At 32.0% G+C, this 23,618-nt stretch overlaps 1 protein-coding gene across 2 annotated transcripts in view; it reads right to left on the bottom strand.

Moving 5' to 3' along the window:
- Eato (Engulfment ABC Transporter in the ovary) overlaps positions 1-23,618 on the bottom strand; it is a 96,801-nt gene that overhangs the window by 71,334 nt on the left and 1,849 nt on the right. For both annotated transcript variants that reach the window (XM_075295173.1, XM_075295172.1), the window contains exons 3-8: positions 21,195-21,439; positions 20,906-21,128; positions 20,688-20,840; positions 20,438-20,616; positions 20,168-20,384; positions 8,935-9,080 (exon numbers count right to left, since the gene is read on the bottom strand). In XM_075295173.1, coding sequence (XP_075151288.1) covers positions 8,935-9,080; positions 20,168-20,384; positions 20,438-20,616; positions 20,688-20,840; positions 20,906-21,128; positions 21,195-21,439 — 1,163 coding nt within the window. The remainder of the gene's footprint in view (positions 1-8,934; positions 9,081-20,167; positions 20,385-20,437; positions 20,617-20,687; positions 20,841-20,905; positions 21,129-21,194; positions 21,440-23,618) is intronic.

Genomic DNA, 23,618 nt, shown 5'->3' with positions numbered 1-23,618 from the left:
CTGTCAAATACTAATGCATGAAAATCCTAACCTCAAAAGAATCACCCTTTAGAACGTCAATATCGCCTATACCAACAACATTTAGCATGTTACCATCTCTAACTTTAACACGTCTCTTAAAAACACTCTCTTGCCCAATGGTTTGTGACAGTAATTGCATTTACCACTCCTTTTCTTAGAGCTGAAATTTCCATGTTTGTTGTTGCTTTGGTATTTTCTTGCAGTATATGCTGTTTTATTTAATCGTTTCTCTTCAATTTCAGCTTTTCGTAGACTTAATAGTTGTTCTTCATTTACGAGGTGGTCTGTAAGCCTATCAATGTATTGTTCTGAACGGAGTACTGCATACCATGCGGTTCTTACATGGTCATATTTCGATGGAAGCCCACTCAGAATTTTTGCTACTATCATCGCTTCTTTTTGCTCCATATTCATATCTTTCAAACGCTGCGTTAAAGGCGTAACACCAGCAATAAAGTTTACAACACTTACTTTTTTTTCCATTTTTAAGGTTATGAACTTCTCCTACAAAACTTACGCTGATTGTTCGCTTTTCTCTGCATGAACTGCTTTTAGTCTAGCCCACATTTGAGCTGCCGTAGAACAATCGGTTAAATATTTTAGTTGTTCCAAAGATGGAGCTCCGATGATGGAAGTAGAAAAGTTTGATTTATCTTGTAAAATATCATACATGATTAGAACCAAGATAAAGTCAAAGAAAAATTATTCAAATATGTTGCCATATTTATAATTTAATTAAATTTAATAAAAGCCAATTATAACTTCATCTACTATATCGGCCACAATGCAATCATACTTAACGTTTGCAATAGTTAACTTCATGGCGACTTTCCCATATACTGTTGCGGGTTCCCCTGTGGCTGTGCGTAGTTTGACTCCAATCAATGGTGTAACTTTTTCTTTTACTATGTCTGATCTAATGATAGACTTCGACGCACCCGTATACAACGTCAATGTACGCTTGTCGCCGTATAAATAAACCCCACGATAGTTAAATTGTTATTTTGTTGTTGTACTATTGCTATGGAGATTGTGGGGCCATCTCTTGCCCCGCTGACTAGTTCAGTTTAGTTTAAAGGTGACTCACTGGACTGTGGGTTCACCCACACATGGCTATTGTTTGATGGGGATGGCGATTTCGATCTTGATCGCTTACGACGTGCTTTACATTCGCGAGCAACATGTCCAGGCTTTTCACAGTTATAGCACTTCATTCTGGATTTTGTTGTCTCCTGCTTCATTTCTTGCATTGCCTGCTTAACGGCTTCTTTCACTGAATCAATCACGGAATTTGATTCGTCATTCTCGGTCTTCACCTTACGTACTTTGTGAACTTGAGGACGTGCTAGTACTCTCGCTGTCTCTTGTGCAAGGGCAAATGTTACAGTTTCCACAAATGTAGCTTTTTGTGACGCATATGTAGCACATTTTATGTCTGGGTCTCGAATGCCATTTACAAAGGTCTCAATCTTGATGCGGTCCATAAGTGGATGACTCTCTCCTGGGTATGTCAATAACACCAACCGCTCAAATTCTGTTGCAAAGTCTTGTAGAGTCTCGTTTGATTTCTGGACCCGACCTCTTAATTCCATTCTAAAGATGTCTTGCTGGAATGCTTTGTATCACATCGGCTGCATTACCCTTCAATGTCAACAGAAGTTCAACTACTTTGTCATCATCATTCCACAAATTTCTACAAGCAACCATTTCGAATTGGAATTTGAACACATCAAATGAAGTAGAACCATCGAAAACAGGAGGTTTGGTTTTGGAGCCCTCGATAACGCGCACTGGACCACCTTTTATTTCTAGTTCTGACATTTTTTTCTCAAGGTGTAGAAATTTCTCATCATGAACCACAATTTTTTCATCCACGGAAAGGACTTTCTTATCTAATTCCACAATTTGACTCTCTATTTGGTCCACACGCATCTCCATACCTTCAGAAATTTGTTGTAGTTTCTCATGGAGAATTCTAGAATTTTCGTCCAATTTTTCTTCCAATTTTCTAGAGTTTGCTTTCATTTTTAGGGCGTTTTCTTCCAGCAATTTTCTAGAATTTTCTACCATCATTTTGCTCAAAACATTGAGCATTGAGGTGTAATACACAACACTTGAAGGTATTGATTCGTCAATGTCCTCCTTATAATCAAACTCATGTGTCTCGATATCCATTTTGCGCCGTTCGAACTCTTCCAGTAGACGCTTTTGAAGCTGAGCTTTGTTTTCTGTAGTCGGCTGCTCCAGCTTGCTCAATTCCTTTTTTAAGTCTTCCACTCGAAGCTCATTAAACTTCATTGTAGATTTTTTTTTTCGTTATTTCACTTCCGACACCAATTGTTACGTTTTTATATTGAGGCGTATTTAATTATCCAGTTCTTTTCAAATAACGACCGTCTATAATTTATTTGTTTAACTGATTGGTTTCACTTATTTGCTCTACGATGTGAACTGTATAAACTTTAGCTTACGACTGACTTGACAGCTCTTTCCGTTAGGGGTTTATATACCGAGATATGACGATTTCGAATGTTCTCGCTAATTGGCCTACAACCTTCTACATTCATCTACTACTATCTAGTACGCACATATTTATCGGCTTATGTTCATTGTCTTGGCTATCTATAGGGCGTTATTGTACAGGTGATATGACACACATACTTTTAGGCTTATGCTCATTGTCTTGGCTAATAATCTAGTGCATTCTACTATCTGGTAGATGTCGTGCAGGCATAATTACTACAACTATAACAATAAGTAAAACAAAAGGCGTTGCTTTTACAATGAACGATTGGAAAACTAAGAACACAAAAGATGCTTAGGAAAATACTAGAAAATAAAGAAATGACTCTAACAAGTTATGACGTAATTTTATCGTTACAATTTTAAATTTAAATTAACGGAAACTAATTTAAATAAACTTAAATCTAGAAATATCACATTCGTAACTATATGTTGTGATATAAGACTTTGCCAAAAATTGTATATGTTTAAGTAAAAATATTAAAATGAGTATTCGGAGAGAAAATTCATCGGAACCAAGAGAAAAGACATTTGAAAACAGAGCATGAGGTTTGTTTATCATTTTCGCATTACGGGCACAATTTTTTTTTTGTTTCGTCAAAACAAATCGGAACGTAGGACGAGTAAGTCAAAATATTCAAACAAAGGTAATTAAAGGGTTCAAAGATTGTGTCTCTACCGGTTCCAAAGATTGTGTCTCTACTTTAACAATTTTGGTATTGATTCCGAGCCAATGAAGCGGAGAATTCAAGTAAGAATACTTTTAAGACACAATTCTCTTTTAAATGTGGGTTTTGTGTATTTGACTCTATGAAGCAAATTTTAATTTTTCGTTTTTTCAGCTTTTTTCATATGCTATAAAAAGTCCGTTAAAAACAAGACTTCCAGTAGAAATTATGCTATGTTTCAAGTAAAAATGTCTTTAAAATAAAGTGTTGAAAAACATGTCGTATTTTTTAACGATTTTTGCTTTGTAGTCAAGATGCAAAAATACAACAAATTTAAAGACAATTTCATTAATTTTAAAGAATTTTTCTGAATTATTAAAGTCAATTGACCTTAGTCCAAAAAATTTTTCTTTCATGTTATGATACCCATTTTCAAGTCAAATCACTTAAATATAAGGACAACACGACTTCATTGAAAAGTTTATCAACTTTTGAACATAGAAAAAAACTTTATATTAGAGAAATGCGTCTTCTAATCTAAGCAATATGCTTTCCTTATTTTAAGGACATGAAATCTTTGGTCGACAATATTTTTTTCAGTGTACTCTTTTTGTGTGACAGTAAAATGAAAACATTGGGAAACAGTGAAAAATTAAACAGTAAGATCTATAAAAACAAAGTTTAGTTCCTCTTTATTAATAAGTAGTCCAAGAGGAGTTGACGGATACTTTCGAAAATAAAAGCGGACATTGAGTTTTGCCACTAAAATTATTTCTCATTTTAGCGGCAAAACTCGAATCGGTAAAACCAGAATAACATTATAACTTTTTTCGGCAAATTGTATTATAACTTGATGGGGAATCATCCAAAGCAACAATTGAATATGTTTATTTTCTTTAAAATAAATTATTAAAGAAAGCAAACAATTGTTCGAACCTAAATAAATTTATGTGTTGATTGTAAAATTATTGTTTAGAATTTAAAAATAATGTGCTTTTGAATGGTTATCGTTAACTTTAGGATTCGATGGAAAAATATTTATATATATACTAGACTTCACGTTCTTCTTTTGTAAGAGTTTTTGAATTTCTTCGAAAATTTCAAATTTTATACAAAAACCTTTTTTTGTTACAAAATTTTTATTTTTGCAATAAAAAAATAATATATGATTTGAACTCAGTCCATTTCGTTTATATGTACTTGACTGTTCTTTTCTGACTTTAATTCTTTTATAAGACACACTTTACAGTTTCGTATAAAAATTTTATGTAGTAGTATGTAATGTTGAACACCTTTTCGAGATATTCCGAACGTATCTGGAATATATGTAAAACCCTTGGCATGCAAGGCGGGCGTACCAACCACTGATCCACGTCGCCAACAAATGTATGTTTAACAATGTTATGTTGTTAAACAATGTTATGTTTGCATCGGCTAGTGGGCGCCGCAAGCTATGCTATATAAATATAACTTATAACGATAATTATCTCTTGATGACCATAACAGCTACGTAGCCCAGTGGATTGTGGATTCAATAATTTCTTCTACAATGTTTGCATTACAGAAAAAGGTGCTAAGAACTAAAAAAATCGTGGAAGTGAGAAAAATGTGAGGGATTATACAATTAGGCAGAAAAAAATTTTTGAACACAATCATCTTTGGGAGAAAATTCTTCTAAGCATATAATATTTTTGGGTTCAAAATGTTTCCAAACATATTATATGTTCACATAATAACATATAGTTTTTTGGAAGACAACATTATTGAATTTGGATGGAAAAATACATAATGTTTGGAAGTTAGACTACCCAAAAATATTATATTGTTTAGACCAATATGCTTTCAAACATATTATATATTGGAAGAAATCAAATATATAAATGTTTGGGCAATACCCAAAAATTTATATGCTTGAAGCAAAATGTGTTTGGGAGTATATGTTACAGAAGCGTTTTTTTTTTTGAGGGTGTATAAATCCGTTTTGTTCTGGAGCTCTTGGTGTGGTCACCTCATGTTTAATTCCTTGTTTTAAAAGGTACTTGTTAAATTCTTCATTGCAAAATTCAGAACCACCGTCCGTCCGTATTCTTTTTATATGATGTCCATCTGCTTTAACGCCAGCACAAAACTGCATCAACTTTTCTAAAACTTCTGTTTTGTTTTTGAGAAAATAAACGAAACAATATCTCGAAAAATTATCTTTGAGTAACAAAAATAATTTGATTTTCCAATGGACGGTAAACTAATCTTACCACAGAGATCAGCATGGAAAGTTTCTCCAGCTTTGGTTGCACGATTTGCACCTTCTTTTGGGAAAGACTCACGGTGTTGTTTCCCGTACGAGCATCCCTCGCAAAAAGGAATTTCTAATGGCACACTATCCATATTCATGTCTTCTATAACATTTTTCGAATGCATTTCTCGTAATGTTTTATAATCCACGTATGAACAACACTGCTGCTAGGTACTAGAACGTCAATATCGCCTATACCAACAACATTTAGCATGTTACCATCTCTAACTTTAACACGTCTCTTAAAAACACTCTCTTGCCCAATGGTTTGTGACAGTAATTGCATTTACCACTCCTTTTCTTAGAGCTGAAATTTCCATGTTTGTTGTTGCTTTGGTATTTTCTTGCAGTATATGCTGTTTTATTTAATCGTTTCTCTTCAATTTCAGCTTTTCGTAGACTTAATAGTTGTTCTTCATTTACGAGGTGGTCTGTAAGCCTATCAATGTATTGTTCTGAACGGAGTACTGCATACCATGCGGTTCTTACATGGTCATATTTCGATGGAAGCCCACTCAGAATTTTTGCTACTATCATCGCTTCTTTTTGCTCCATATTCATATCTTTCAAACGCTGCGTTAAAGGCGTAACACCAGCAATAAAGTTTACAACACTTACTTTTTTTTCCATTTTTAAGGTTATGAACTTCTCCTACAAAACTTACGCTGATTGTTCGCTTTTCTCTGCATGAACTGCTTTTAGTCTAGCCCACATTTGAGCTGCCGTAGAACAATCGGTTAAATATTTTAGTTGTTCCAAAGATGGAGCTCCGATGATGGAAGTAGAAAAGTTTGATTTATCTTGTAAAATATCATACATGATTAGAACCAAGATAAAGTCAAAGAAAAATTATTCAAATATGTTGCCATATTTATAATTTAATAAAAGCGCTAAATTCAACTCTTAGCACCTTTTTCTGTAATACAATGTGTTTCGCCTGGACGGAGAATGGAACCGCGGACCATGCAATTTTTAAGCGAACACACTATTCACTGGCAGTTATTTATTTATTTATTTATTTTATTTATCAGTTTTTATTCAGTAATACTAAGCCTTCATGGCCAAATACGTTATTGTCATCAGCAGACAATTATCGCTATAGCCACCAACGCACAGTCAACGCAAACAGTCAAGCAGTTATATTTATATAGCATAGTTTCCGGCGCCCACGAGCCGATCAACCATTTTTTATTTTACGAAAACATACATTTAGTTGGGCAACGTGGAGAAATGCATACCAAGGGTAGTGTTTTTTTTTTTGTTTTTTATTTACATATATTCCAGATATGTTCGGAAGATTCGGAAAAGATATTCAACATTACAAACTACTATATTATATTTTTACTATGAAACTGTGAAATGTGTCTAAAGTCAGAAAACAGTGCTTGATATAAACGAAATGGACTGGGTTGTTGGTTCAAAAATAATAATTTTTTTATTGGAAAATTATTGGTGTATTTTTTCTGGGTATATACGAGGGCAGCTCGGAAACTTCTTAGCCTAGCACAAAAAGAGCGGTATAAACAGAAAAAATTTAAGTGTTTTGGAAACTTCCATCTCTGTTATGAACACATGTTAAATTTTGTTTCGATCTGGCAACTCCTTCATATAGAAACAGGTGTTCAAAAAAGACGCATCCGCAATTTTTTTACAATGGAAAAATTAGAAATGCGTGCTGTCATTAAATATTTACATAAAAAGGTTTATCGGGACAAAAAATTCATAATGATATGGAGAATGTGTTAGGTGAAAGTGCTCCTTCATATGCAAGAGTAAAAAATTGGGTTGTTGAATTTAAACGTGGTCGTACAAGCATTGAAGATGAACCAGAAATTGTAGCCAAAGTGCATGATATGGTATTAAATGATCGACGAATAAAAGTGCGTGAAAATGCTAATATCATGGGCATCTCAAATGATCGAGTCCATTTAATTTTGCATGAAGAACTACAGATGAAAAAACTTTCTGCAAGATGGGTGCCGCATTTGTTAACAGTCGATCAAAAACGCATAAGAATGAACATTTCTCAAGCTTGTTTGGATCGTTTTAAGCGAAATAAAATGGATTTTAAGCGTCGTTTCATAACTGTTGTTGTGGCATGGATCCACCACTATGCTCCAGAGACAAAAGAACAATCCAAGCAATGGATTGAAGCTGGAGGAAGTTCCCCTAAAGAATAGAAGTGTGCACGTGACACGAAATAGACGTGACTCACGAACATTTTCGTGATTCGTGCGGGAGTCGTGAGCCGTGCTCATGACAACAGCGTGAGTGTGCGTGAGCGTGATTAACAAACCAAAATGTCGTGCGTGAGCGTGAGTCAACAAAATAATATCTTCGTGAGTGTGCGTGAGTAAAGAATTACACTCACGAAAATATTCCTGCTCGCCAACATAAAACGCTTAAGAGATAAATTCAATTACAATTTTAGTGACACCTGGGATGTTGAGTTTAATAGCACTCTCGATTTTAATAATGCTCATGTTTTCAGACACTTGTGTAAGGTAAATTAATCATAAAATTATTCGTGAGTCACGATATTTTTCGTGAGTCACGACGTTTTCGTGCGTGAATGTGCGTGAGTACAATTGTCTTTTCGTGAGTGTGCGTGAGCGCGAGTCCTACCAAAAAATATGGTGCGTGAGTGTGCGTGAGTATGATTTTTCAGTCGTGAGTGTGCGTGAGCGTGAGTAAACTATTACTCACGTGCACGCCTCTACCAAAGAAGGCAAAAACAATTCAATCGGCTGGTAAGGTTATGGCAACGTTTTTTGGGACTTCAAAGGTATTTTATTGATTGACTATCTGCAAAAGGGTAAAACAATAAATTCAGAGTACTATTGCAGCCTTTTCGATCAATTAAATGTACAAATTCGAGAAAAACGTCCTGGCTTACAACACAAAAAAATAATTTTTCATCAAGACAACGCACCATGTCATGTCTAATAAGCTCGTATTAGAATTGTAATAATATATAATGTTTTGGAATTGTTAAAACCAAGTTGAATTTTGTTCAACAAAAGTTCTTTCATGTGAAGATATCCATTTTTAAGTCGAATCACTTAATTATAAGAACAAAACGACTTCATTGAAAAGTTTATCGACTTTTCTATCATCGCATTTTAAGGGAATGAAATCTTTGGTCTCAAGACTAATTGTGTTTTCAGTGTAACAACCCTCTAATTTAGTAACTTGGTGTGGTACAACTTCTCAATAGTGACGGCGCTTTTCCGATGAGATTTAGATATCGTATACCATTGGTTTCAAGGTGGTTGAATGCATTTAGACATTCATTTTATAGTATGTTAATTGTTTTTTATTCACAGAATTTTTGAAAAACTAACAAATGATGATGTTAAATTTTGAGTAATTTTATTTTGTTTGTGTATATTTTCTTTTTTTTTTTTGACACTAACACTACATACATACCTTCGCAAAGAATACCAAATGTTGCTTGCACGTCATATATTGCATATAAATACTGTTCTGTGGACAGTAACCTATTAAATGTCGATAGCATGAGGTATCGCCTTCACTGCATACAGATATTTTCCCGTTATCTTTTGTAACCAAACCTGAAACAAAATATAAATGAATTTGTAATTAAAGGTGTTTGCCAAGCTTCAATGTAAATTTTAGGAAGGTCAAGTCAACATTTTTGAGTGTATATATTGTGCAGATAACTCCATAAACATAAATACCTCACCATAATCTCTCATTACAACTTTGAGGTAACTGAGTCGGAAATCAAGTCTGCCTCCAACGTCAAAATATCTGCATAATTTTCCGTTTCTTTCTCTATAGACATAGCCGTAACTGCAAACGTTGATATTTCACTTATTTGTTGGTCTTTAATTGCGTTTACCTCCTCATCCAAAAAATGGTTGAACTTTGTATCTCCCGTCCTTGGGTCCCTCAACAAACAATCAACGTTTACAATTTTATCTGACTTTTTCTGTTGAATTTGGTAATTGTAGTTTGGAGAAACGATATGTATCTCAGAAGTCTCGCTAATGTCATCGCCTGGGGTTTCGAATTCTGATGGATGATCTTAGATAAAGGTCTGATATCTGTTATCAGTATGATCTCTACCGTGAAGGTATGTATAAAATTTGTCGACTGCAAAACCAATGCCTCTCGATCCAGATAGCTATAATTTTGCTCAGATTTTGTTAACGCTCTTGAAATAGAAGCCACAAGGTTTTCCTGGCCAACCATGACGCAAGACAACACTGCCGCTTGGTTGACATCATACGCTAAAGTCAGCGGTAACGATTCGTTGTAAGGGGCTAAAACTCTATTAGACACTATTTCTTGCTTTAACATTTTAAACGAGTGATCACATTCCGTAGATCTTTTAAATGTCTTGCCCTTCTGTAACAGTTGTCGCAACGGTACGATACGGAATTGTTGATACTTGAGAAATGACCCTGGAGTAATAAGTAATAATGCCTAATCTACGGATATAATTAATATTTCCTGGTTTCGGATGTTAATTATGGCTTCGACTCTGCCACTGCACTTTGAAATTTTGTTGTGGCTGACCACGTAGACTGTCTTGAAATATTCGCATTATTAATATGTAATTGATTCTTTTTTAATCGATCCAAACATTTTTCACATTCCTTGAACGTAGATCCATGAATTATTATATCGTATGATACGGTGCCATCTAGTCCGGTCTTAGGGGGGATCTATCCGTGTTATAAGGTTATCGATATACTTCAGGGATAATATCGAGCGATTGAGATGGGTGTATTGCTATCTCATCCCACGAAAGAAAAATCTGCAAGTTTTGCAGAACCGTTAGGAAATAGATACACAAAGAGGAGGAGTTGACATTGAATTAGGAGGTTATAAAAAACGTCCTCAAGGGGATTGGCGGTCAGTTTCTAAATAGCTGTCGTGAAATATATAAGGTGGAATTTTCTGAATTAAACAGAAAATCACAACCATGTGTTGAATTAAAAGAACAATGACTTTGATTGTTGAATTGATAAATTAGTAAATATGCCATAGACTAATAACCGTAAAAAAAAGAAACAGTAGTGTCTCTAAATTTCCATAGGATATTCTATACGATAAATAGACGGGAAAATATACAAAATATTTGTTCTATGGAGAGAAAGAAAAATGAACTCTAAAAAGGACAACTACCAAGTGCTGAGCTGAAGCATCTAAAAAGTTTAAAGTGCCAAATTTTTTTTTGAGAAACAAGAACAATTAACATTAAAAGACAGCTAGCAAAAGTCTTAAAGTGCCGCAAAATCCTTGACGCTTGGCTTAATTACCAAACAAAACAACAGACTTTGCCACAAAATCTTTGCATTTTTTTCCACATAAATGCAATCAGTTAAAAAAACTAATCATAACGCCTTAAAAGACTCGTATAAAAAGAAAAAAATATATACAGCCTCAAAAAAATCGCTTCTTTAACATATGTTCCAAACATATTTTGCAGGAAGCACATATATTATTGCATACTGCCGAAACATTAATATGTTTGTTTTATGTGAACATATTATATGTTTGGAAGCATTTTGAGCCAAAAATATTATATGCTTGGAAGAATTTTTCCCAAACACGATTGTGCTCATTCCCTAACATACTCGTAATTTTCACTTCCACGAAATTTTTTAGTTATTGGCACCTTTTTCTGTAATACAAATAATGTTAATTTTATAATTTTTTTAAATTTTACCTTTCGCCTGCACGGAGAATCGAACCGAGGACCATACAGTTTGTAAGCCAACACACTATCCACTGGGCTACGTAGCTGTTATAGTCACCAGTAGATAATTATCGTTTTAAGTTACATTTATATAGCATAGTATGCAGCGCCCACGAGCCCATGCAAACATAACATTATTTAACAGAAACATACATTTGTTTGCCACGTGGAGCAGTGGTTAGCATGTCTGCCTTGCATGCAAAGGGTCGTGGGTTCAATCCCTGCTCCGACCGAACATTTTTTTGTTTTTCTTTGTTTTTTTTTTTTTTAATTTACACATTTATATTTATACTATATTATTTTTTTTAAATGAAACTTCGAAATATGCGTTATTAAAGATTTATAGTCAGTAACAGTGCTTGATATAAACGAAATTGACTGATTTTTGGATAAAATATTATTTTTTATTGCAAAAATAACAATCTTGTAATAAAAAACTGTTTTTGTACAAAACTTTAAAATTTGGAAGGAATTCAAAAACTAACAAAAGAAGAACGTGGAGTCGAGTATAAACATACATACATAATTTTATAATATAAACATAAATTTATTTAAGAGTGAACAGTTTTTTACTAGCATTTAACACCATCGCTCTAAAATTCCTTTTATTTTTCTTTAATAATTCATTTTAAAGAAAATAAACTTTTTAAATTGTTTTAGCTGTAAAACTCGAACTTAATGCCCGCTTTTATATTTGATGGTGTCCGTCAACTCCTCGTGGACTACTTTTTAATAAAGAAGAACTAAAGTTTGTTTTTTTACATTTTACTGTGTAATTTTTCACTATTTCCTCCTTATTTCATTTTACTGTCCCAAATCTAAAAAGAGTATAGCGCCCTTTCGTTATTTTTATGAAGACCCCTGATTTCTTTTAACGAACCAAGAAAAAAATTGTGCTCATAATGCCAAAATGATAAACAAAACACATGTCCACACATACATAAAATGCTGCTCTCAAGGCGAAAACATAAGCTGTTTGTTTTTCAAATGTCTATTCTCTTGGTTCAGAATGTATATTCTCTTTATTCAAATTAAATAATATTTAGACTTAAACATATCAAATTTTTGGCCTTATCATAAAACAGTTTTCCGAAACAACATACAAGCGGTTTCACAGAAATTGTTCTCTTTTGACTCTTTTGCTGTGTTATATTGATATCTTTCGTCAACTCTCCCGGTTTCCATCTCTATTTCTTTCTCTATACTCTCTCTGTCACTTTGAATAAAATATCACAACATATGTATGTTTAGTCGAAATTTGTAAATTTATATATGTTTGTATTCACACATATGATTTTTATGAAACATTCATACCCCAAACATAATATATTCTAACATATTAACATAGATGTCCCAAACATTTAGTGTTAGTTTAGGAACATTACATGTTTGCACTTAAATATATTGTGGTTTAAAATCGTGCCCGAAACACATTTTGTTTAAATCGGAACATATGAAAAACATATTTTTCTAACAGTGTAGTTAATAAAAAAAATAAGTAAAAAGAAACAACTACAAAAAATAAAAGCTATCACCACAACACACATCAAAGATAATTTTGAAGAGGTGAAGGATGAAAATAAAATCTACCACCAAAACAAAGATCAAAGATAATTTTGAAGAGATGAAGAATTCATGTAAATAGCCCAAAGAAACCAACGAGTAGATAATCAAAACAAAAATGAAAACCAGCGCAGCCCAAAGAAACCAACGAGTAGATAATCAAAACAAAAATGAAAACCAGCGAGTGCTGAAACAATTTCAACTTGATCGATGACCAAAGTTATTATAATTTCGATAATTACACTATTATTTTTATGCAAACTTATTGTAAGTAACATTCGTAAATATACTTTTGCATATAAAATTATTAATGAAATCACATCCAAATTAGTATTTTTATCAGTAACATAATTCATTACTGTTGAATCTGTCTCGTTTTCTTATATGCAAGAGTATTTAGTATTAGTAAATATATAGCTATTTCATAAGATTATTGTTTAAGACGGATCTGTATTTTTATATTGGAAATTAAAAATATTGATAACTATTTTCTTTTATATCGTACTTCCTCTAATAGCTTTAAGAATTGTACTATGAATTTCCCATCTCATCTTGTTCCTTACAATAAACATTAAAATGAACGTTTAACCAGTTTTCTTACGTAGAAAATGAAGGTAGACTAAAGAGCAGATTCCGATATGTAAGAAGTGGCTAAAATAGGGGCAATTGTAACGAACACGGGTGCTATTAATTCCCATAGGTGTGGCTTATTATGGAGGGAAAAGGGCACTCTTGTGATTGGATACCTGTTACAGATATTAATTGACATGATAATTGATTCAAAGAAAAGTAAATTATGGTAAACTGTAAAATCTCTATTCTCTTTTGCATACTTTTTGTGGCTTAAAGTGAAGGACATGGATTTCTATTGTTGCGAATCATAGCTTCTTGGGTAAATGAACACCGCCACGGCCGAGCTAGCCAATAATGCTTCCATGTCATATGACTTTTTTCCAAGTTGTTTAAATTATATGATTTTTTTTTTTTTAACTGTTCGCAACAGACATGCCTCTCTTATTACACTGGTATTACATATCTTTGAAGCTTTGCACTAGAGATGTGCGCGTGAGTGAAATTAAACCCACACTCACGCACATTCGCGAAGCAAACTGTTTATTCACGCACGATATGTGTGGTAGCCACTCACACCCACGCATATTCACGAAATTTTATTCATTTCTCACGCAAGCTCATGCACGACACATTTGTTTCAGTCCCATTCACACACATTTACGAGAGTTGCTCCAGATTTTGCTCACCGCTCACATGATTCACGCGCACACATCTGACGTCTCTAGACGTCAGATGTCACTCCTGATATCTGCTATAACGGGTCGCAGCCTGATAGCCGATATTGCAAAAACTATTGGCGCGAAGTATAATGTTTATTGTATAAGCTGTCATGATGCGGAGGAATAGGAATCAATTAAACACCTCTTGTGTGAGTGTCCTGCATTTTGCGTAAAGTGTAAGCAAATTTTAGGGGCATATAGCTTTAGATTACTGGCGGACCTGGAAAACATTAACTTTTATGGAGCAATCTGGTTGGTTCAACAGAAGAGAATAATCAACGGTTAAAACTAGAAGTGCCCATATGTAATAGATACTTTGTTAATATGGTATCACAATGGACTGAATAGTCTAAGTGAGCCTGAAACTTAATCGGGTTGCCACTTTAACCCAACCTATGTGCCTTACTACGTAACTTCAGATTGGTTTATGTTAATAAATAAGAACTGAACTTTATTCTCTTCTTTATTTGCCTATTCGATTTTCTAATGTTGGCGACCAAAATGCAAATACAATATTATTATTATTTAGTGCATATATAATCATATATTGCCTACAATATCGGCAAAAGTCTCTCTGTTTCTGGCTTCGCTTAGCAGATTTGTGATTTCGCTTAAGCCGGTCCACTGTTGAATGTTGTTGATCCACAGAAGTTGTTTTCTCCCTCTACTAGGCTTTCCTTCAATATTCACACGGATATTTTGTAGCAGCTTGTACTTCTGGTTTCTCATAATGTGGTCCAAATATGATGTTTTTCGTCTCTTTATAGTATTCAGTGGTTCTTTATCTTTATGTAATCAACTTAGAACTTCTTTATTTGATATGAAATGTGTCCATGATATTTTAAGGATGCGTCGGTATGTCCACATCTCGAAGGCTTCTAGTTTTTTCATATCTACAGACTTCAAGGTCCACGTTTCCACGCCATATAATACACACAAAAAATTATCACAGAAGTTTTTTTTTTTCAATCAAACAGTTGAATTTGGAAACGGATTCAATTAATATGTTAATTGATTCAATTAATTATTTAATCAAATTCGAATAAAACCCAATTAAAAATGATTGATATTTGTTACGTTTCCAATTAAAATATTAATTGATACAATCAATTTGTTAATAAATTTTTCAATTACGTTTGTAATTGAAAATTATTTCCGTTTCCAATTACACGTGTGATTGATCCAATCACTTTTGTGATTGAAATTGAATAATTTTGAGCAATGGAAAGAGCGAAAAGAGAACAAGAGAATGGGTATTTATTCAACATTGTATGATGGAGAGATCAGTCTGTAGAAGTAACTTGTAACGAACGGTTGGGTTTTTGTTTTTCGCGTAAATTGAAAAACATGATTGGCGACATTCTGTCTGCTGCATTGAAAATGTGTACATAAATATTTTGAACGCAACAACAAATCATAGCAAAGGGTTGAAATAAATAAAGTGTGCAATAACAAATGGCCACGTGGTAAAGGTTTGAAAAAATATATGAGAGAACGCATTTGAAATTACCTGTGTTTGTGTTTTGTCGTATTGTAAAAATGGAAAACAATCTACGTTTATTGAAGGTAAGAAATGTGAATACCGTTTTCCATTGAAGCCTGTTTACATTAAACGGACTAAAATAATATATTTTTTATTCATTTCTTTTAGTAACCAATTTTATTTCGTGAAATTGACCAATCAATCCCATAAACTCCATCATTTTATCAAATATGTAAGAATATGTTTGCAACAAAAAAGTGGGTACCGTATTGATCTTTTAAAATTAGAATTTTTTTTCGCTCCTAGTTTTCTTAAAACCAAGAGCGGTATGGGTTTGTTGGAAGATTCACCTTGAAGTTGCGAAGTGGCGTTGGCATTAAATTGTATTTTTGTTTTACCTGCCTTTTTCAGTTTAAACCCAAGTAGAGAGCAGTATATCTGATATATAAACTAATGAGCTGAATTATGTAATGGTAAAAAAGTTCTTTGTTTTGGATTTAAAAAATGAAAAATATCCGAAAATAATAAAAATATGTATTTCCCATTTATATATTTTTTCTATTTTTAGAATTTGCAAAGTATCATCAATATAATACCAAATATTACATTGCTTTCCCATTATTTTTGTCTATGATTGGTTCAAATTTTAATAGACGATTTCAATGTGCGGAAATTTTGGAAAGGAATTGTTACTAAAATTAAATTACCGAGCTCCTTAATACACCTTTTTATGCTAAAAGACTACAACTGCAAAAGAAGATTATAAATCTGCAACCTGGAACTAAGAATTGAACTTGATATTCTATGCAGGTAATGTTTAACAAAATTAACTTTTAATTTAACAAAATTAAATTCGAATTATTCTGTTTACTTTCAGAAAAACTAATTTAACTTACAGGCTGCTGATTTATTGGAAATCTAGGCGCATCTACATATTAGAAGGACCATGCTAACATGGTTATTATTATAAGGAAAATAATGATTTATATAATTTATGTAATTGTATTTGTAAGTTATGTTAGAACAAACCACAAATGACAAGAACCAAATTTATTTGTCTATTGCATAATTCAAAAAATAATAAAATTTTAAATATGTTTTATAAGAAACACATATTTTCTTTTATTTCAAATAAAATTAAATACGATTTTGGGGTCGCAATATATAAATTTTTTGATTGAAATTTATAGCCAATTTCAATTAATTATTTAATTGAATGATTCAAATAGTTGATTGATTTTTGTCGCGAAATTAATTAAAATTTTAATTGATTCAATTAAAACTGTGATTGAATTTTATGTTAAAAATCAATCACGTTTTTAATTGATTCAATCACACAATTAATTGATTCCGTGACAAAAGTCAATTAAATTTTTAATTGAAAATCGTGTTGGTTTTCAATCAAAATGGGTGATTGATACTATCATTTTCGTGGTTGAAGACACTTCAATTAAAAAAATAATTGAATCCGCGATTTTCGTGTTTGAAATCAAAAAAAAATTTTTGTGTGTAATGTTTAACAAAATTAACTTTTAATTGAACAAAATTAAATTGAATTATAATATTTTCTTTCAGAAAAACTAATTTAGCTTACAGGCTGCTGATTTATTGGAAATCTAGGCGCATCTACATATAAAGAAAATAATGGTTTATATAGTTTATTTTTTTAACCCTTTAGTTGTTATTGATCATAATTGTATATCTAACTTATTTTAGAACAAAACACACAAAAACCAAATTCTTTACTCTATAGCATAATTCAGAAAAATTAAATATTGAAGATGTTTATTGATTGAAATGTATAGTCAATATTAATTATTATTTTAATTTAATCAATTAAATAGTTGATTGATTTTTGTCGCGAAATTAACAAACATTTTAATTGATTCAATTAAAACTGTGATTGAATTTTATGTTAAAACCCAATCACTTTTTTAATCGATTCAATAACACAATTAATTGATTCCTTGACAAAATTCAATTAAATTTTTAATTGAAAATCGTGTTGGTTTTCAATTAAAAAATGATTGAATCCGCGATTTTCGTGATTGAAATCAATTTTTTTTTTGTGTGTAGAACAGACCACACATATGTTTTCATAAAACGAATTTTTGTTTTTAAATTTACATCATGGCTGGTAAAAACTTTCTTATATTTAAGGAAGGAATCCCTTGCCATTTCTAGTCTGCGTATTATTTCTCTGGAGTTGTCCCATTCGTCATTGACTATAGCTGCAAGATATTTAAGTCTTTCCACGTTAATTCCATTTATGTTTAAAGTTATGTCCGCTGTTTACTGACTATCATGTATTTTTTTTAATATTAATTTTTAGACCGTAGTTTTCGCAGCATGTGGTCAGTTTGTTTGCAAGTTCTTGAAGTCCTGAAATATTGTCCGCTATAAGAGTGATATCATAGGCAAATCTTATTTTTTTCAATATATTCGGTCATTTCGCCATTAAGATTAACTTGTGCCAATTCCAATGGACAATAGAATTTCTATTAATTTGTCATGTTGGACCGTGTCATAAACAGTAAAGCATAAGAACATGTCTTTTTGTGCATTTCTGCACATTTGAACTAAGGCCTGTAGAGAGAATGCTTCGCGTGTGTCCATCCCTTCTTTAAAACCAAACTGGGAGGTCCCCATGGCATTTTCACATTTCCGATAAACTCTAGAGTGAATAATCATTAGAAATACTTTAAGTGCATGGCTCATTAAACTTATTAGCCGATAGTCATTGTTTATTTTTGGGCGATTCTTCTTAGGGATGGTTATAAAAATGGAAGTGCGCCAGCATTGAGGGTATTTACCAGTTTCGTAGATATAATTGAAGAGGTTTGCAAGAAGGTTAATGTTATTACCATCTATTAATTTTAACAGTTCTACCGGAATCTCGTCTGGTCCGCAATGTCTTACTGTGGTTTCGACCTCCATTCTGGTGATAGATGTCCCGGATGGTTGTTCGTCTACTGGTCTTTCATAATTTGTCCGATTTTCGACAGTGAAAACAGTTCTTATGTAGTTTATCCATATATTTTTCTTTTCGATTGTATCTAAGACAGCCTGATTATTTTCATTGTATAATACTTTTGGTGTTGCTCTGTAGTATATACCAGCAGCTTCCTTTATTTTTTAAGACGATTATCTCATTGGTCATTGAGATATTCGCATGGCGTAAAGCAGTTTGTATTTATCTATTTATTACGTAGTATAACTCATAATTCGAGTTTTATATTTCCGGCGTTCTTCCATTAGACCCATAATATATTATTCTCATAACATCTCAAAACTTTTCCAATAGTGAAATTTGAATTATTATCCGTAGTAAATAATTCTAGTTGTGAAATACTTGTAGTTTTCTTTTTTATTATGGATTTGATAAATCTAATACTATTTTCAAGATAAAAGGCTGAAAAGCATGAGCTTCCATGTTATGAACAACATCGGCGATGTGAATTAGATTGTGAAAATTCATTGTTAATGAACTCAACTCATCCATATTACGCATAAAGTCAACATATGTCTTTAAAAACTATTTAGCACAATCTATTTTCAAACTTTTTGATGCAAATTATACATGCTGCATATAATTAAAAAGTGTTTGTAGTGTGCTCCCTTCACAACGTTTTTCAAAACTACACGTGATGCGATTTTTGTAGCGTTTAAAATATTCTCTTCATAACACTTTGGAAATATTGTTTTCTGTTAAATACAATCGATACAATGAAGAATGATGTACATATTTAGTGGACCTCATCTCACAGAAACGCACTAAACTGCTTCAAATTAATTGCCGATTTTGGGATGAGAAAAGCTCATATACTACTTGACCAAAATGGACGATGAAAGCTTCAAACATATTCTAATTTGGTGCTCTATAAGAAACGAGAAAAACAATTTGGGAGAAATTTAGGAAAAAAATCTTACGACCGAAAGATTGTATGTACATTTTTCGAAAAAAATGGTCAAAATTCGTATTTTTTGAAATTCCAAATCGTACAACTTTAGACAAATTTCTCTTCTGTTTTCCTATTAATGCATTCAGAACTAGATGCTAGAAATTTTCTTTAACTTCATTAAGCATTGTCCTTACTATATCTAGTATTTCTTAATATATTTCATTATCATTTCTTTATTGTACACCGTTGTTTACTACATAAAAATGTTTAGTTTATATTTATTTACTGTTATTCAAATTTTTGTAATAACTTGAATATATGTTCAAGAGCTTGGGATCAATTTTTATAGGGGTATGTTGACAGATAGGGTAAATTTTTTACTTACAAATGTAAACCAATGTCGTGTTATTACATGACGAATATCAACTGGATCGGATAAATTGCGATCCAAAGAGCAATACTCATTACAAAGATTGACTATGTTACAAATAAACATTGCTTTACAGTTTTTGAGAAATAAACCGTTTGAACATGGAGCTAACAATGAAAATTCGACTTTTGGTATGACGTCTGTCAATGTCCCATCTTTTGTTAACTTAACACTAGAGGAAAAAGCAATTTCTGTATTTGGACCATGATGGTATATATATGATAATATCGTCGTTGCTGTTTTAAAAATACAAATACTTACCCATTATCATATTAATAGTAGTAGTTTTTCCAGCTCCATTATGCCCTAGTAAAACGGTAATTTGTCTATTTTTGATCACCATATTTAAACGATCAGCAACCACTATTTTACGACCCTTTGTCTTAAATTTCTTTTCCAAATCTTCAATAATTATTGCATCTGCACTATTTTCATCTGTGATGTATTCATGACGTTCAGGATTCCTCCAAAATTTTGGCTGAGGAATAATTAGTTAAATTAAGATCTCATTATATATTTGACTAAACAAACCTCCAAAAAATAAGTAAACGATTTCCTTATACCACCGGGTCCTGGAAATACGTTTACTAAATAAACATAGAGTAGATTATATACAATGGTTTGTATTAGAAGAATTATGTAAACACTGAAAACGCTTAACGAATCCGATGTAACGTTATCAAATATAAGTGATACGTCAAAATTCTCATCTAAAATATAAAGTTTTGAGATTGAGAGATTTTTAATTTAATTCACGAGAATTGTTATGAGTAATACTTACATTTGTTTCCCATAATCTGAAAGCTATTCCATGCTTCAATAAAGGAATTCGCGCTGAACAAGTATACATCAGCCTTCCATATACTATTGGTAATAAACATAAAGGCCATTGGTAAAATAAGTAAGATATTACCCACAGTTTTAGCATAAAATACTATAAAAAATAAATTCGAAATATATATTTTTTGCATATAGTAATGGTTTGTAGTAACTTATTACCTGTGTTGAAGAAAACAGATATGAGGTATGTATATGACATAATTGCCAAGATAAAGAATAATAGCAAGAGGAACACGAAAAAGACTGGTATAATCCCCAAAGCATTATAATTTGCAGACACAATTATAACACATATAGAGTATATCACATATATAATCAGGCGTGTGACATAAAATGCTATTCCGTTCAAATAAGATAACGGAGTAGCAATAACCAGAAATTCCTTGAAAAGTAAAATAAGGAAAACATTATTTAAAATGTGGAAGTTATATTAATGGTAATCACTCACCTTCAGACCATCTTGTTTTTCTTCCACCAACGGTAAAAAGAATGTACTGTCAAGTAAAACAATAAAAAAAATTGGGAATAGGTATGCAAAATTGATGCCAGCCTCATTTTGAAAATAACCACCACGCATATAAGGCATCGATCCGATTTGTAACGAAATATCAGTTTGTATATTCGTTAGTTGAGTTATATAGTCCAAATCAATGGAATGTTGAAGTCTGATAAATGGTATATAGTCTCGAGATTCTGAAAAATACCAACTTAATTTTATTAGATATACCACATGTCGTATTTATAAAAAATACTTTAATATAAAAATTCAAAAAATAAAAATATTAGATTATTTAAAAATTTATGTACAGAGTTATATTTAAAAAATTGAAAATACATAAAAAAAAATTGGGCCAGATCTAGATCTATATTGAGATCTGAACAGAACTAAAAATGAATTCAATGAATTGAATAATCAAAACAAAAACCAATCAAGAAAATTAATTGCGAAATTTAACTTTTTTATTGGGTCAGTTAATTTCGTGGCTAAATTCAACATTTTTTTCTGGGCACGCACTTCTAAAAACAGAAAATTATTTCACTTAAAGGTCAGTACTATGTTTGTTTCCAACATGTACTTCTTATTTGGACCCGACAAAATGGAGGAAAACGATACAGAGGAAATATGCTACAGTTTTTTGCTAAGACTGTCAAGTATGGAGCGGCCCACGTCACATAACATTACGTAACATTCTTGAAGATGTTATGTAACCATATACCGAATGGGAAATGTCGTCACGTTCGACGTTTCAACAGGATAACGACCCAAAACAAACGAAAAACACACTTCAAAGCTTTTGAAAACGTGGTTTCCGCATTACAATATTAATGTTGTGGATTCCCTCATCACCGCATCTTAATCCGATCAAAATCTTTAGGCCAATTGTGGATAAAAATATTTATGTAGATAATATAAGAAATAGTGACTTTTTTCATGCGTCTGCAGAGTGCATGGAATAATATATTACAAGATGCAATTGAACATTTGATAAAGTCCATGCCCTGATGATGCATAACTGGCATTGAAAATAAAGGATTCGGAAAAAAATAAAAAATATTAAGCCTTAGAAAACAAGATGTTATGAGTTGCAATTGTTTTGTTTTATCCATTTTCGTACTTAGCATCTATTTAGCCTCATAAAATGTTATATATTAATTAAATAAATTTAATTTTTCTTCTTATATATTAGTTAGAGTCTATAACATATAAATAAATAAAAAAAATCGCAATATTGTGACACTAATTTTTTTTCTTATGGCAAAATATTGAAAAGTTTGTAGATGCAAATGTTTTGTCCGATACTGTATGTGCTTGAGACAACGCTGAATAATTCCTTAGTTCTTTTTTGTGATTAACAACAGTTGTTCTACCGCTTGGACATATTATATAGTTGTTAGGCATTCTTATCTTATTCTAAAATAAATAACCATTGAACTTTTTTGTAATAAAATCTATTTCATCAAGCTGACAATATCGGTCTTCACTCATTGATTTGAATAAAGTTCATTTTTGTCTCACAAGGGACGTTCGTTCGAAATATGCATTAGAGATAAAAATACTTTTCTTTTAACAAGATTTTCAGATTTGCGGAATAAGATGGCGGTCGCATCTGGTTAATTAAACTGAGCAGATAATGAAAAATATAACTGATAAGTATGTTAAAATCTGATTTGATACCACTAGTTACTTTGAGTCAAATGGGGTTAATGTAAATGTAGATGGACAAAGCCTAGTCTACGGTCCAGCACCAAATCTATGCGTGTGCTGCCCTGGCTTAATTCAAATCTATCACGACGTCAGATTATGAAAATTACTGTTCATTTTCGTTTGAGTATGCTTTTTTAGCAAGTTAAAATGATAGTTGTTAAAGCACAAAATGTTTTTTTTTTTTCTGAATCAATCACGAAATTAATTGATCCAATTAATTTTTTAATTGAAATGTCTTCAATCACAGAAATGATAGTATCAATTAAAAAATTAATTGACAGTCAATTAAAAAATTTATTGATCCAATTAAAAAATTAATTGATACTATTAATTTGTGTGATTGATTTTTATTTCAATTATAAAATTTGTTGATTCAATTAAATTTTTAATTGAATATTTTTTAAAACTCAATTAAGATTTTAAGTGGAAAAATGTTCGTGAAATTTTTTTCTGTGAAAGTGATACGGTCAAAATTTGGTCAATATAAACTTGACGTATTTCTTTCAATTTTGCATTTAATAAATCTGAACACCCCTCATTTTGAAGGTGTGCGTGTGTAGAATGTTGCTCCTATTTTAATTTTGGAATTCACTCTTCAGTTGTCAAAAGGCAAGAAGAGCAGCGTATCAAAATTTTGCTCGCGCATCGCGAAAATCCGAGCTACTC

Source organism: Haematobia irritans, chromosome 2, assembly GCF_050003625.1.
Source record: "Haematobia irritans isolate KBUSLIRL chromosome 2, ASM5000362v1, whole genome shotgun sequence".
Classification (NCBI taxonomy): Eukaryota; Metazoa; Arthropoda; class Insecta; order Diptera; family Muscidae; genus Haematobia; species Haematobia irritans.
The sequence above is the reverse complement of the archived record's forward strand: the minus strand, read 5'-3'. Positions and strand labels throughout refer to the sequence as shown.